This window comes from Alternaria burnsii (genome assembly GCF_013036055.1).
Source record: "Alternaria burnsii strain CBS107.38 chromosome Unknown 705, whole genome shotgun sequence".
Classification (NCBI taxonomy): Eukaryota; Fungi; Ascomycota; class Dothideomycetes; order Pleosporales; family Pleosporaceae; genus Alternaria; species Alternaria burnsii.
The window spans coordinates 3,641,319-3,655,269 of NW_024066107.1; the positions used below are offsets into that span (position 1 = coordinate 3,641,319).

The window sequence follows — 13,951 nt, forward strand, 5'->3', positions numbered from 1 at the left end:
TGCTTTTGTTCCTCCTCCACGTTTCAAGGCAACAGTATCTTTCCACTTTCGATCAGTACCAGCATTGACCCTGTCTGTACAAGTCTCATGGGCAGAGATAAGGCGCCCCGCGGGAACTATACAGACGCCGCTATCTCCGGTTCTAGAAAAGTTACCCTGAAGGTATATACTTGCAATATTCTGCAAGTATTACACCAGTATGATAGTGACAGCGAATACCTGAGATCCCTCTTTTTGCGCGAGAACACGATTCAGAAGAAACAAATTTCCTTGTACATGTCATGTCGTGTGAAATTACTATGTGTAGATTGATGTCAAGAATAACATCGGTCTTTTGCCTTGCCAAGTCATTATTCTCTCCGTCTCCCCCTACGCTAAAAATACAGTAGGCTGCCTCCTCGTTGATCAAGATCAGAGATAAGCTAATCCTCAGCCTTCGGTTCACCCTCTTCGGATGGCTTGGCAGCAGAGTCAGGCTTCTTCACCTGCTCCGAATCTGCAGTGTCAGGCTTGCTGTCATCCTTGTCGGCTTCAGCATCGTCCTGCGATGGTTCCTTTTCGGCATCTTGGGCGTCCTTACTGCTGACCTCGGCTGTCTCGGTAGATGCTGGCTCTGCCGCGACATCTGTATCTTGTTTTTCTTCTTTTCCGGGCGAAGTACCCGCTATTTCCTCCTCGCTTGCGCCTTGCTTTGCTGCTTCATCTGTGGCGTCTTTGGCTTCTGGTAGACTTATCTCTGGGACCGACTCCGCCTCATCTTCATCCTCGTCCTCGTCTTCGTCGTCGTCGTCGTCGTCTTCTTCGTTGTCTTCGATGGCTGTGATATCTCCATCGCTGTCGCCATCTTCGTGTTCCTCTTCTCCTTGTGGTGATTCGAAGATTTGAGTAACAGGCCGTGATTGTAAGCTTGGGCGTTCCTCTTCTTCCTCGTTCTCTTCCACAACTGTTTGCACGATAGTAGCTCCCACTGATGGCGAATGCCTGTGTCGTTTGGTTGTACCGGCTGTTGATAGCGTATGATCTGACATGCCCTCTGCTAGCGTGTTGACTGAAATCTGTGATGATGAATCGGAGGGCTCTCGCTTCATGATCAAAGGTGGCGCTGATGGCTTTGCCTCTGTTGATGGTTCAATGCCCTCTGCCTCTGGAGGGATGGTGTAGTTGTCTTCGGGAACCAGACCATATACATCGCAGACGGTCTTGTAGAAGATGTATAGCCCTGTCCGTCCCTCGACCTTCCAAAAGACCTCTCGGTGCGAGTACCATGCGTGCGCAAATATCCTATATACGCGTCTGAAGATGTTGGTCAACTGGCGCATTTGCGAATGCTGCGTCGACTGGTCGGTGCCTAGCGCGAGCCTCGAGGGAAAGTGTTTGGGCGAGGTGAGGGTATTGGCGGCCCAGTCGAGGGTGTGGCAGCAGTAGTCGATTGCGCAACACGATTTGGGAGGATCGTGTACGGCGCATAGGTACTGCCACTCGGAAGCGCGCATCTCTGGACAGGTCAAGGACGAACAAGGTGGGTCGTCTGCGAAGAGGGCGGTGATGATGGAGTTGACTTTCTGTATGAGGAAGCGGCAGAGCTCATATAGCCACAGAGTCCTGTCTACATTGGCTGGCGACTGTGCAATCTTGAGTGCCATGCTTCTGTCCACTGGCACGGTGCCGTTGGAGCCGACAGGATGCGTCAGGGAATTGTGGAGGGCTTTGAGGTGTTCGGTAAGCTGGAAGGCCGAGTCAATCTGCGCATCTTGTCAATCAGGCACCATCTTTGGTGTAGTCTACCCCAGCGCACCTCTGATAAGTCTACGAGCGGAGGTCCCTCGGCCATGTCCTCTGCCTTGGTCCCTGGCCGTATTCTCCGCTCCGCAGCATGGTCGAGGTTACTGAACTGCTTCTGCTGCTCTGGCGACGCTGATACCGGTGAAAGCTGGTCTTCTGGGATCGGCGGTGGGCTGGGAAGACGGGGCGAAGCAGGCGACGTCATTTCGGCGCGAGATTGAGCAGTGTAAAGGGCGATTGCTAAGGCTGTAGACGTCGGTGATCACTTAGGCGGGGTCTTGTGCGTTGTTGACATCGGACATCTGGAGCTTGCCCAGGCGGATGCAGGGCAGTCGCAGGGGTCCTTCCACCTAGGCGTTACGCGACCACGCTAACTTCATCGCGGGCTCAGTGGACCATTTTCTACATGACTCCGCCCACCCCACGACGTCATCTGCCACCCATGGACGGAAACGTATCAGACGACGAAGTACCCAGTCTCGTTCAGCCAGAGACCAACACCAAGCCCATCCCGCATCAGGATGAACATGTTCCCACCCTTGTGGCTAGCTCAGACGATGCACCCCAGAGCAAAGTGCCCATCACCATCGTCACAGGATATCTTGGCGCGGGAAAGACGACCTTGCTCAACTACATTTTGACTGAGCAGCATGGCAAGAAGATTGCCGTCATCCTGAATGAGTTTGGTGACTGTATGCTCCCTTGCACCTCAGGCAAGACACCAACCTAACGCGCCTTAGCAATTGATATTGAGAAGCAGCTCACTGTTTCCGATGCAAACTCCACATCTGCCCAACCAGCGCCTTTTGTACCCCTAGCGAACGGCTGTATATGCTGTTCCGTCAAGGACATTGGCGTAGCAGCCATCGAGAATCTAATGGAGCAGTCCGGCCTATTCGACTACATCCTCCTCGAAACGACTGGCCTAGCAGACCCTGGAAACATCGCACCCATGTTCTGGCTCGACGATGGCTTAGGGAGCAGCATCTTCCTAGACGGTATCGTCACACTTGTTGATGCAAAGAATGTCTTGAAGAGCTTAGATGAGGGACTAGGAGATGAAGAGAAGATTGAAGAGAGAAAGAAGGAAGCTCATGACGAACACGGCCCGCTATTGACAACAGCACACTTGCAGATTAGTCACGCAGATGTCATCATCGTCAACAAGACCGACTTAGTCTCCGAGCAAGAACTACAACAAGTAACTGAGCGCATCCGGTCTATTAACGGACTCGCTCGCATCAAGACAACAACTAAAAGCCAGGTTCCCCAGCTGGAAGGTTTAGTACTGGACCTTCACGCCTACGACGAAGTCACGGATGCAGACTTGAAGTTCGCAAGCAAGGGACACAGTCACCTCGATCCAACAATCACCACTTCTACTATCTCTTTTCCTGCCCTGGCACGCGACCAAGTCGACAAATTCGATTTGTTCCTCCGCAATATTTTATGGGAGGAGACACTGCCTACTGAAGCTGACCATAAGCCCTTTGAGATACACCGCTTGAAGGGTCGTGTTCTAGTCAAGGACGGGAAGATACTTCTTACGCAGGGTGTAAGGGCTATTTACGACACGAACGAATTAGACGCCAAACCGGATGATGGGAGTAAAGAGTCAAAATTAGTGCTGATTGGGAGAGCTGTGGATCAGGAGGCCTTTAGACGGAGTTTGATGGCTACGTTGGGTGACTTTCATTAAAGTTCTATGATCTAATCAAGCATGTCAGGTCGTCAAGTAGCAAGCCCGTCAACGTTGCCTATAGGGATGCACAATATTGTGAAAGCCATGTGACCAATGACATAGAATTTTTTGAACCGACACTGGTTGTCCATTTTTCCAGCTAAGCTAGCTTCAAACTCCATCGAATAACGAACGACTTGCCTCGCCTCAACTCAACAGCCTCCATCGTCTACACGATACCTTTCTCATTCCCGACAACAGCATTCTCATTCCCTGACGAGGCATCACCCGACAGCGCCGCAAGACCAATCTCATGATTGATCTCAGCCATTCTCTCTTGGTCCTTGAGCGCAGTGCCCTCACTACCAAATATGGTATCCATCTCCTCGAGAGTCAATCTCTTCGTCTCAGGAACGAAGAACCAGATAAATGCTGCACCAATTGTGGTAACTAATCCAAAGAGAATGTATGTTCCGTATGTGATATTCTCGAGTAATTCCGGGGTAATCTGTCCAATAATAAAATTGTTCATCCAGTTGGACGATCCACCAAGCGCAGTACCGTATGGTCGTGTGGACAGAGGCCAGATTTCTGCCACGATCGTTAGATTAGAGAGCATCAAAGTGTGAACGAATGGACTTACCAGCGATCAATATCCAAGCACAAGGTCCCCAAGAATATCCAAAGTGGATAACGAAAAGCCACACCATCACTACTGCTGCCCATCCAGCCGCACGATGGTTTGCAAAGTTGTCAATGTTCTTGGCGAGGATAACGGCGATAACAAAGTGCGAGAAAGCCATGCCAAGGGCACCGACGGCTAAAACGGGTTTACGGCCCAGTTTGTCAATGTACAAAACAGCTGGAATGGTGGCGATGAACATGACTATTCCAACGACTCCGGTAGCAAGGAGTGACGTGGTGGTACCAGTCAAACCGATCTGCTCGAAAATTTGCGGCGCATAGTAGAGAACCTGATCAATCGAGAGTCAGCGTGTATCCTAAAAACTGTCAAATTAAGTATTGAAATCATACGTACCGCATTGATACCGGTCCACTGTTGGAAGAACATGGTGACAGTAGCAACGATGACCCTCTTGAACATAGCCTTGGTCTTGAAAAGGGAGGCAATGGCAACAAACTGAAGTTTGAAAATATTCCATGCAGTCTGCTCTCGAAGATGGGGAAAGGCCTCAGCAACACTACGCTTCTCGAACATGGACTGAGCCTTGATTTCAAGGAACTCCAGCTCGATAAGCTCATGGTCGACAGGAAGGTTGCGAAGGGATGCAAGGTTGTTCCTAGCTTCCTCTTCGCGGTCATGGTGCATCAGCCAACGTGGGGAGAAAGGCATCCAGATCATGCCGATGATGAGAACAAAAGCCGGCACGAGCTGGAGGCAGATAGGTACCAGCCACGCCGCGTTGGACTGAGTCTCCAATGTAGTGCCCCCGATGTAATTGGTTCCGTAGTTGATCCAGAAGCTGATCATGATGCCGAATGTGATGGCAAGTTGTTGTAGTGCTACAAGAGCACCGCGAACCTCACTGAAGACAGTCAGCATGTTGCTCCATTAGATAAAAGCCGGGGTTTTCAATGGCACTTACGGAGGCGCACATTCGCTGTTGTACATGGGAACGATAACAGAGAGACCACCAACTCCGATACCGCTACAAATGGTTAGCAGAAATTTGGCTGGTTTTGGGTTAGGCATTACTAACGTGATGAAGCGGCCAGCTAGAATCTCCTCATGTCCACCGGAAATTGCAGTGATCTGCACCACAACGCCGATGATGAAGATTGCTGTAGCGATCAAGATACCATACTTTCGAGAAAATGCCTCAGCAACGAAACCGGACATGACGGCTCCAAACCAAGCACCGAGTTCCAGGATAGCGGTCAGCCATCCCTTTTGTGTTGCATTATCAACATAGCCGTCAGTTTCTGTTCACTGTCAGCGCAAGTTGAAGATAGGATTCGGGAGTACATACGTGCTCCAAAAGATGGCATAGCCAAGATTCCGCTGAACATGCCCTGATTGTAACCATACAACACTCCTCCAAGACAGGCGAACATGGCGATAAGAAACACCTTTCCATTCTTTACCAGAGCCCTAGGACCACTTGCACCCATTAGGGCTTGACGTCTCTGAAGCGCGGCATCGAAGCCTGTCGCACCGCCGCCTCCTCCAGCCATGATGATATCCGATGATCGGTATGAAACGCCTCGGAAGGTTGACAAAAGCTTCAAGTCGAAGTCGTATGAACTATGCCCCAGGCCACTAGAAAGCTTACATTTCTTCGCTGGAGACCCCAGGCTTATGTATGGGGTGCAGGAGCCCGCACCACCATCTGCACAATCATCCAGGACCCCAGTGACAAGACCGCAACAGTGTGGAGAAACAGGCCTCCACACTCTTTCCAGAGCATCGGTAATAAGTGCTCTTTAACCCCTTAAGCATACCAAGAGGAAACGGTCTCTGGGCAACGTGTAGAACACGGCTTGAGGAATGCCAAGCTAAGGCTTCAAGTACACTAATTGGACACGGAAGAGAACGTAAGCCTCCACTATCCTTGGCAATTATGTGCCGCTCCTGATGCATTCGCCGCTGATGTCGTCCTGTTGCTGTGGGCCGGGTGCCAAGGTCCATCCGAGGAGGATTTAGGCTAAATCGTTGGCAAGACGAGATGCGTGATCGGTCATGAGTGACTTCGTAGGAGCGGAACGCCGACATCATGATGCTCCGAGAGATGCTCCTACGGTTGAAACGGCAGCTCTAGTAGCTTAGTCGCGACATAAGAGGCACAAACCAACAGTCTTAAACATATGACTGCACATCATCCGTTGGCAAATATGGAATCTAAGAACAGACTGGGTGGCTGAAGGATGAGCGCTGACGCAAGCAGAGGCATGGCGCTCAAATGGTTGTAATCCACCAATACGGCTACTGGTTTCATCGAGAAGGAACACAGTATGCGGAAAGAAACCCCTCGATAGTCGCTGGCTTCGGTACATGAGATGATCTCCTGAGGATGCAGCTGACGCTTGCAGCGATTGTGTGCTGCCGGCAACCTTCTAGCCTGTGTAGCTCGATCGGAGAACCAGGAATTTGTATTAGGACATTACAGTAGGAATGAAGAAGATACTGTCGATTACTCGTAGTAGCTGTCACGCTACCCTAATCGCGACCGGTCGACGCGGATGGGATAGTAACTGAATGAAGGAAGCTAACGACGGCGGCCCGTGGGAAAGGAAAGCCCCACTCCATGGCGTGTCAGCGGAAACGCGTAGGACGCTTCGGCTGAGACACGACAATAACATCAACACCAACAATTCTCCAACGACACGTAACTGATTTAGCAAGCATGGCGGTCTCTATATTCCAGCGGAAGCGTGATCTAATCTATCTCGTCTTCTTCGTCGTGCACTTGCCAGTAATGTTAGGTAGGTCTATCAACATGGATGTTTGGTTTGGAAGCCTCTCAATAGCGTAGCAACTTCACATACACGAGGACTAGACGTCTTCGTATCTTGTGTTCTACAAAGCTTTTCGATGGCTTCCCGAGTCAACGCATCCGATCTCCACCTTCAGGAAAGAGACTGATCGGTACTGACTTATCACAGCATTCGACCTCACAGCCTACTACCCAATCCAAATCAAACCCCTCTGGATGTCCTCTCTACGCGACTGGTACATAGCTACATATGGCGACCGTTTCTTCTATAACGCTCCGGCCTGGTTCCCTGTTCTGACTTTTCTTGAACTTGTCTATCATCTCCCAGTAACTATATGGGCCATTCCCGCCTTGTTGCGAAACGATCCCCGCATCCCTCTTGCCCTGCTGGTCTTCGGTATGGAGACCAGTTTGACGACGTTGGTCTGTTTGGCAGAGATGCTGAGTTGGGATGAGTTGACGTCGGCACAGAGGGGTGTGCAAGGACTGGGCGGTATGTATGGGGGTTACCTAGCTGCCGGTAAGTTGCCTATAGAGGTTTTGAGCTCACCAAGACTGCCGAAAGGAATGCGAGATGATCTTTCATGAAGCTAACAGGGGCAGGTATCTTCATGACTCTAGACTGCTATGCCAGGCTGGATCAGACGATCGCGAAACTACACCGAGGATTGAAACCGGTGACAAAGAAGGAGCTGTGAAACCGTTTCATCTTAGAATGAATATCTGAGGATATTACTATGACGTGTGCTGATATGGAGACCGAATACATTCCTGTACAAGCAGCAATTCCAGAGAGCACAGATGAAGCGGAGGGACTGAGGCCAAACTTACACGAGAACAACTCTTGATAATCGGAGTTCATGCATCGAACACATCACTAAGCATGACTTGTGTTATGCACGACATCAATTTTGAACAATTTGCATTAGAATATCGTACCACAACGATGTCCGTCCGCCAGAGAAATCATGTAAAATACAAAAACAACGTTATACTTGTACGCCTCGTGCTCCACCAAGATTCTCAACAGCAGGTTCGAAATAATAATCCCTTAGCGTATGTCTACTGTGACGTCGATACCAGCTCGATAACGCCCTAGCCCGAATGCTAATCGTTTCTACTGTACAGCCTTACACGTATCCCAGAACGCCGAAAAACACTATAATGAAAAGAAACAGTATCAAGATAAGAGATGAGAGATGAGAGATGTTGATACGAACACCGAATACGAAGGAGCCGTGTGGCAACGTGAAGAACCAGAAGAGGGTTTAGCTTTGTACAACACGTCCGTTATCGTGGGCCACGCCGATTGGAGGAGATTGTAACCTGCACTTCGTCATGCTTAATCGCCGGTTTCTTGTTCGACTCGACGATGCTGCTGGCAGGTGACAATGTTGTACTAGACGTAGAAGGATTGGTTGAGGCACGCATGTAACATCCAATATATGCGCCTCAGATTGGATTGCATATACCTGTAAGCCATACACGAGTTTTCATGTCGTGCGTCAGACGTGGTACGAGGTCTGATTGAGCCCATTTTAGCAGCTTTGGTTGTGTTTGTGCCGAGTCCTGGCTGATTGTGTCGATAATCGCAGGTGGTTACTGTCATAGTAGTGCCGAAAGTTGCGGATTTGGAGAGGAGGAAATTTATCGAAAAGAATTACATAGGTTCAAAGTGAATCAGACCCAAAATAAGCTGCTTTTTTGTTGGTTAGTAGAAAACCTTGATGGTCTTTTTGTCGTCGTCGTCTTCTTCCTCAGCCAGCACCCACAGTTCATTGACTTTCTTGGCCGTCCCAGATCTTTCTTCAAATTCTTCACCTAGCTTCATAACGCAGCTGAAAGCGAGACTCCAGCCATTGACTCCAGCCGCATAGAACGCTTCCGCAACGGCAGCCTCGCGACTACCGCATTTGAAAAGCTTGTAGATCTGGCGGCCGTTGAAGTGGGCACCATGAACAAACGGGTCGCTAGCTTGACAAGTGCTGAAGACTAAGCAGTAGATGAGCGGAACGCTTTCGAGTACTTCAGACTTTGTCTCAGTGCATTCACGACATGTTCCAGCATATCCATCATGGGTAGTATGTCCGCCAGTGCACTCAAAGATATCATCATCTGTCGGTGTTGTCATCGCTGCTGACGCCCATACCTTGGGAGTTTCCAGGCTGACTGGCCGTGCGTTGAGCAGGGGAAGTAATTCGTCCGGCGCCCACCGGTTCGCCTCGAGCGTCCTAATACTTCTAAGATGTGCTTTGGTAGGTTTCTCATACCAAATCTCGGAATTGCCGTGTTTCAGAAGCCACTCAAATTCCTTGTAATCTGCGACGTGGGCTGAAGGCCTCGTCATCAAGACATTGCGGCGAAAGGGCGCGATCCGAATGACGCGGCTTGAAAAGTCAGAGATAGACTCGCTGGTATATTGCACCTGGATGAACTGGTTCGGCGTTTCGACTTCTGCGGTAGGATTGAAAGATGTCCCCATTAGGCCAACGGACGGCTCGGGTGGTGGGGGTGGTGGCTTGGAAGGGTCAGCATCGGATATCCCGAGAATACGTCTGACTTACTGGTGGTGGAAATGAAGCGGGAGGAGCCATTCCGATCATGCTAGTAAAGGCCGGCATTCCGGCAGGCGGCGGAGGAGGTGGTGGAGGCGGCGGCTTCTGCTGTCAGCTTACCATAGCAAAATGGGAAGACTATGCAACATACAGGTGGAGGTGGCTGTTGTGAATGTCAGAATCCTTCTCCATATTGCGTCAAAGACAACTTACTGGGGATGACAATGGGGGGCAATCATTCTCCAGACTCGAAAGACCGGGGTCGATACGAACTGGAAACTCCCTAACAACAGGAAAATCTCTATCATGTTCTGTAGATTCGGCAGGTTGGCATGTTTTGCCTCCTGTCTCCTTTGGACGATTGCCGATATCCATAGTAGAAGACACGTTCTCGACAAAGACAATATCATCACCTTCCATATTGGCGTCGTGTAGGGCAACAAAGAGTAGCGTTCTGACGATGTGGTCTATCGGGCGGCTTGGTACCTCAATCAGGAATGTTTTCCAATTCTAATTTCGTAAAAGTGGGAGGATTTTATGCAGTCTTTTGGCCTGAGGCTCAAAAGCCAGACTGAACAAGAACCCCAACGAATACTTTAGAAATGTGAAACGTGGCGAAGCTTCACTCGGCTGAGATAGGACTGGAACGAGGCAGCGGATAAGAAAGTTCTTAATTTCGTGTGGGCAACGTGTTTGCGAATGTGCTGTCGTGCTAGAAGCAGAGTATTTAGCGACTCTTAGCCCTGCACTGCTCTATGTAGGGTGCTTTAACTGTGTCACCGTTCCAGTCTTTGAAACTGCAACTAACGTTGTATCCTAGCACTAAGATGGACAAGAGGACTTACAGGGCATTCAATGGAACCATGGGACAGATGACGCCGCGTATGGTCACAAAGCCCGAGACTCTGTCCTCAGTGTCGACACTATCTTGACTAATCAACGCTTTGTGAGGCGATAATGATGGCGACTCGACTTGTTGTTTTACGTCGTACATCTATGATTGCGTCGAGTGACTAGCCACATACCATCTGGTGTGATGCTTCACAGTCATGGTGTGGTCGAGAGTACGCCTAGGTTACAAAAAGCACAGCGGCATTCCGGTGACTTGGCATAGCGTAGGACCGATCGGCAGGCATACGCATAGTGAGGCAACTGCTATCCCTAGCAATGCGGGTCCTGAGTTCAAGCTTGTAGAGGGTTCTCAGAACATCGACCACGACGAACAGGGGAAGGGTTGTGGGCGGGGTACTCCTTGCTCGATCCTTCGGAACATTGAAGCCTGTACAATTGCGGACTCTGCAGCAAAAAGTTGAAGTAAACCTTCGCTATTGGCCCTTCGCACTTAGAGCTGTAGAGCTTATTGGCCTCGTCAACAGCCGAAACTCTCCCTTACCCGCAGATATTGGCAAACCTGATCCGATAACGCTAAAGTTTGTTCTCCAGAAATCCTTGATGCGGGGCCGAAAACAAGTGTTGTTTAGTTTTGTTCCAAACTCCCAAGTATCAAGATCGAAGTCTGCGTCAGTCGCATTATTCAGGAAACCGCAATGATTTCCTTGATTATATACTGCCCCACGACGGTGAGACTGCCAGACCATGGTATATAGCAACGGCTTTTCCCGAAGGCTTCCGGGTTTTGTGCAGTCGACTCATATGCGATATGCAGGACGATTACGACACTGTCACACCGCAAGTGCGCCATCTCGTCCCGTCATTGGCAATCGTTTAGGCGGTAAGGATATCTGTCGAAATCTACAAGTAGAACGTAATGCTTGAGAAATTATATGTACTTGCCTGGGGTGAGAGCCGGGGATGATACATGCATTCATCTGAAGAGACATTGTACCCGCATCCCAAAATCGATTCGCAAAGCCATGTACCCGACCCCTGGTATGTTCACCGGACAGGCACCTGTTGATCTAAAATGTAGTTCCAAGACTTTATCAGGCCATAGTGAGGCTGGAGAAATCCGTGGACGGTGGGCTTCTCAGGTATGAGTGTGAGGCTATGATGATTCTTTCCCAAAACTGCAAGAGCGGGTAGTTGGGCACGGGGATTGGTCGCATCGTTGAAGCGAAAAGAAGGCTCTGGTTCAGCAACGTTCAAGTCGGCGGCTTCCATGCGAGGGTACTGTTATGTTGAGAGCATCTCGTCAACATGTTAGGAGGTCGTAGAAGTTCGATCGAAGTTTTGGCGAAGGTGGGAGGAAAGTGAATATGTTATACAAGAGGCATGTCGTATTTAAGAACGTACCGCCGACGGTAAAATGTTATGAGAGGGAAACGTGTCCAGACCAAAAGCCCGGCTGGTGCCTTCGCCATGGAGTGAGGCGAAACGATGTGGGAAGAGCACAAAGATCTACCGTGTTGGGATAGTAACAGCATGTGAAAGCAAGACTAACGATATGAGCATAAATGAAGCGTGATTTTATAGGATCCCTGGGTACGTCTGTGTTGATAGAGGAGAGTTATACCAAGGTAGAATACGTGTGAAGTCAATAGACATGGAGGACCTTTTGGAGGCCGTCTAGGTAACAATGGGGACAACACGTGATTCTCGGCGTTTAGCGTGGAACTCGCCCTGAGAGGATAGGCGTCATCGCAGCTTCCCAAGCTCGCAACTCCACGCCAAAGGCATCTCCACATCGCCATCCCGCTACATCCACCCTACCACCGCATCAGTTAACAACAAGCTTGCGCTGAAGCAAGCCGTCGCATCGCCACAGGCAACCCCATACACGGTCGAACTAGCGCATCAATCACCCAGCAACCACAATGGCGAACGGGTCAGTTCCGCGCAAAGCAGCTCTACAGCTAGCATCAAACTAATACAAGACAGCTGGGCACCTATCATCGGGCTCATAGTCACCGTCATCTTCTGCGGCGCAGCGTGGTTCCTAGCTCCCAAAGGCGAAAACCAAACGTACGTTCACAACATCCCTTCGCCCAAGTCCACACCCACACCTACAAAGCCCAGTTTGCGCACCAAGTCCTCTTTGGAGCTGCCCCTCGCCAACCCCGAGGATCGAAGTGCTGGGAGGACGTGAGAGATCTTGAGCTAACTTGATTGGATAGGGTCTGGCGATCTACGCTCGTTCTGTCTGCTGCTGCCATGTACATCATGTGGGCTATTACTTTCCTCGCGCAACTCCACCCTCTTATCTCGCCTATCCGAGGCGACTTACGGCCAGAATACAATGGAGGACGCTAGCGCATCACGTTTGCGGATCATAAAGGCGTGAGGGATATGCATATAACAACGGCGGTTTGGGGTAGCCTACACGGGACGACAGAAAGCGCCAGAACATATACCGAAGGGACGCATCATGCTGGAGCAACTGGGTACTGGAGAGCTACATCTAGTGTCGTTGGCTATGGGCGACCAAAGCAGTGCATTGATGAACATTTCAGCGCATGTGTATAGTTGGTTTGGCGTATTACGGCGCTTCTTGGCTTGTACAAATATCAAATGGGTATCATTGTTTGCAACCAGAACGCTCATGTTTATTTTACCGAATCGCGTTTCCGACCCAATCCCACACATTGCCAGCAATCGTCCAATCACTCAAGTATCCTTCCCATCCAGTCCCCAAGCCCGCAGCTCTCAGTATACCCCATCCCACCAGCGTTCTCAGCCCAGCCCCAATACCAACCAACATACCCGCTCTGATGTACCCACAATCCATAAGTATCTCCAGTGCAGCGATGTTGTTCACTATAACCGCCCAACTGACTGCCGTCGCCGAACTAGGCAAATCGTAATCCCAGATGATTAGCAGTATAGGAAACAACTTGGTGCAGCTACTGACAAGTAGAGCGGTTGACAAAGGCGTCGGAGAGGAGAAATACGGTATACACTTTTGCCAGAGTCTGCGCGCTGCACCAGGTAGACGCTCCGCGTCAAAGGCGCACAGTACACGTATCGGTAGATGGAAAGCCAGTGTGGACAGCGTGACCAGACAGAGGAAGAACAGGTATTGCAGGCCAAGCGGATGTGCTTGCAGTACCACCGCGTTCGTTATCCCGTCATGTGGTGGCACAAGTGGGCTAGTCGACGTCATGTTCGTAGAAGGGGAGGGCGGCGAAGGATGGTACGGAGATGTGGCAGGGAGAGCTAACTTCTCGATACGCGCCCATGTTAGATAGACGTCGAAGAGGAGAAGTAGTATTCCCAGTCGCAAGATTGAACGCTAGACCTTATATTAGCCCTACCTTTGCTCCAAAACGTGAATGAATACTTGCATCAAAACGACTATCGTCCCTCCCCAACCGATTGAACAGTAAATGCCGATACACTTCCGCCTTGATCAATACCAGGTCAATGAACAGAACCACGAAGTCATGTTCAACGTATTTGTCCGCAAACTTCTTGCACACGGGACACTGCGTTAGGCGAACACCTTTTCCCAGGGCTCGATCATCGGCTTTGGAGTAGGTTGTGTAGAGCGTGCGCACGGGGGTGCGACAGGATATGCATAT

The 13,951-nt window shown here is 50.2% G+C and overlaps 7 protein-coding genes across 7 annotated transcripts; 3 read left to right on the forward strand and 4 right to left on the reverse strand.

Moving 5' to 3' along the window:
* Positions 1 to 422: 422 nt before the first annotated feature.
* Positions 423 to 1,987, reverse strand: GT037_001278 (uncharacterized protein; the record flags this gene model as incomplete). Its single annotated transcript, XM_038926325.1, has 2 exons — positions 423 to 1,742; positions 1,796 to 1,987. The coding sequence occupies 2 exons, from the start codon at positions 1,985 to 1,987 to the stop codon at positions 423 to 425; spliced, it is 1,512 nt and encodes a 503-aa protein (XP_038792181.1).
* Positions 1,988 to 2,224: 237 nt separating this feature from the next.
* GT037_001279 (uncharacterized protein) lies at positions 2,225 to 3,481 on the forward strand (the record flags this gene model as incomplete). The annotated part of the gene is made up of 2 exons (XM_038926326.1): positions 2,225 to 2,474; positions 2,523 to 3,481. The coding sequence occupies 2 exons, from the start codon at positions 2,225 to 2,227 to the stop codon at positions 3,479 to 3,481; spliced, it is 1,209 nt and encodes a 402-aa protein (XP_038792182.1).
* Positions 3,482 to 3,692: 211 nt separating this feature from the next.
* On the reverse strand, positions 3,693 to 5,659 carry GT037_001280 (quinate permease; the record flags this gene model as incomplete). Its single annotated transcript, XM_038926327.1, has 6 exons — positions 3,693 to 4,054; positions 4,107 to 4,437; positions 4,503 to 5,010; positions 5,071 to 5,133; positions 5,185 to 5,407; positions 5,455 to 5,659. The coding sequence occupies 6 exons, from the start codon at positions 5,657 to 5,659 to the stop codon at positions 3,693 to 3,695; spliced, it is 1,692 nt and encodes a 563-aa protein (XP_038792183.1).
* A 1,169-nt stretch (positions 5,660 to 6,828) lies between these two features.
* GT037_001281 (uncharacterized protein) lies at positions 6,829 to 7,616 on the forward strand (the record flags this gene model as incomplete). Its single annotated transcript, XM_038926328.1, has 3 exons — positions 6,829 to 6,907; positions 7,088 to 7,438; positions 7,522 to 7,616. The coding sequence occupies 3 exons, from the start codon at positions 6,829 to 6,831 to the stop codon at positions 7,614 to 7,616; spliced, it is 525 nt and encodes a 174-aa protein (XP_038792184.1).
* Positions 7,617 to 8,629: 1,013 nt separating this feature from the next.
* GT037_001282 (uncharacterized protein) lies at positions 8,630 to 9,893 on the reverse strand (the record flags this gene model as incomplete). The annotated part of the gene is made up of 4 exons (XM_038926329.1): positions 8,630 to 9,436; positions 9,483 to 9,578; positions 9,625 to 9,636; positions 9,687 to 9,893. 4 exons carry the CDS (start codon positions 9,891 to 9,893, stop codon positions 8,630 to 8,632), a joined length of 1,122 nt encoding a protein of 373 aa, XP_038792185.1.
* A 2,354-nt stretch (positions 9,894 to 12,247) lies between these two features.
* On the forward strand, positions 12,248 to 12,683 carry GT037_001283 (hydrogen ion transmembrane transporter; the record flags this gene model as incomplete). Its single annotated transcript, XM_038926330.1, has 3 exons — positions 12,248 to 12,258; positions 12,312 to 12,515; positions 12,548 to 12,683. 3 exons carry the CDS (start codon positions 12,248 to 12,250, stop codon positions 12,681 to 12,683), a joined length of 351 nt encoding a protein of 116 aa, XP_038792186.1.
* Positions 12,684 to 12,981: 298 nt separating this feature from the next.
* GT037_001284 (uncharacterized protein) lies at positions 12,982 to 13,533 on the reverse strand (the record flags this gene model as incomplete). The annotated part of the gene is made up of 1 exon (XM_038926331.1): positions 12,982 to 13,533. The coding sequence occupies one exon, from the start codon at positions 13,531 to 13,533 to the stop codon at positions 12,982 to 12,984; it is 552 nt and encodes a 183-aa protein (XP_038792187.1).
* Positions 13,534 to 13,951: the final 418 nt, after the last annotated feature.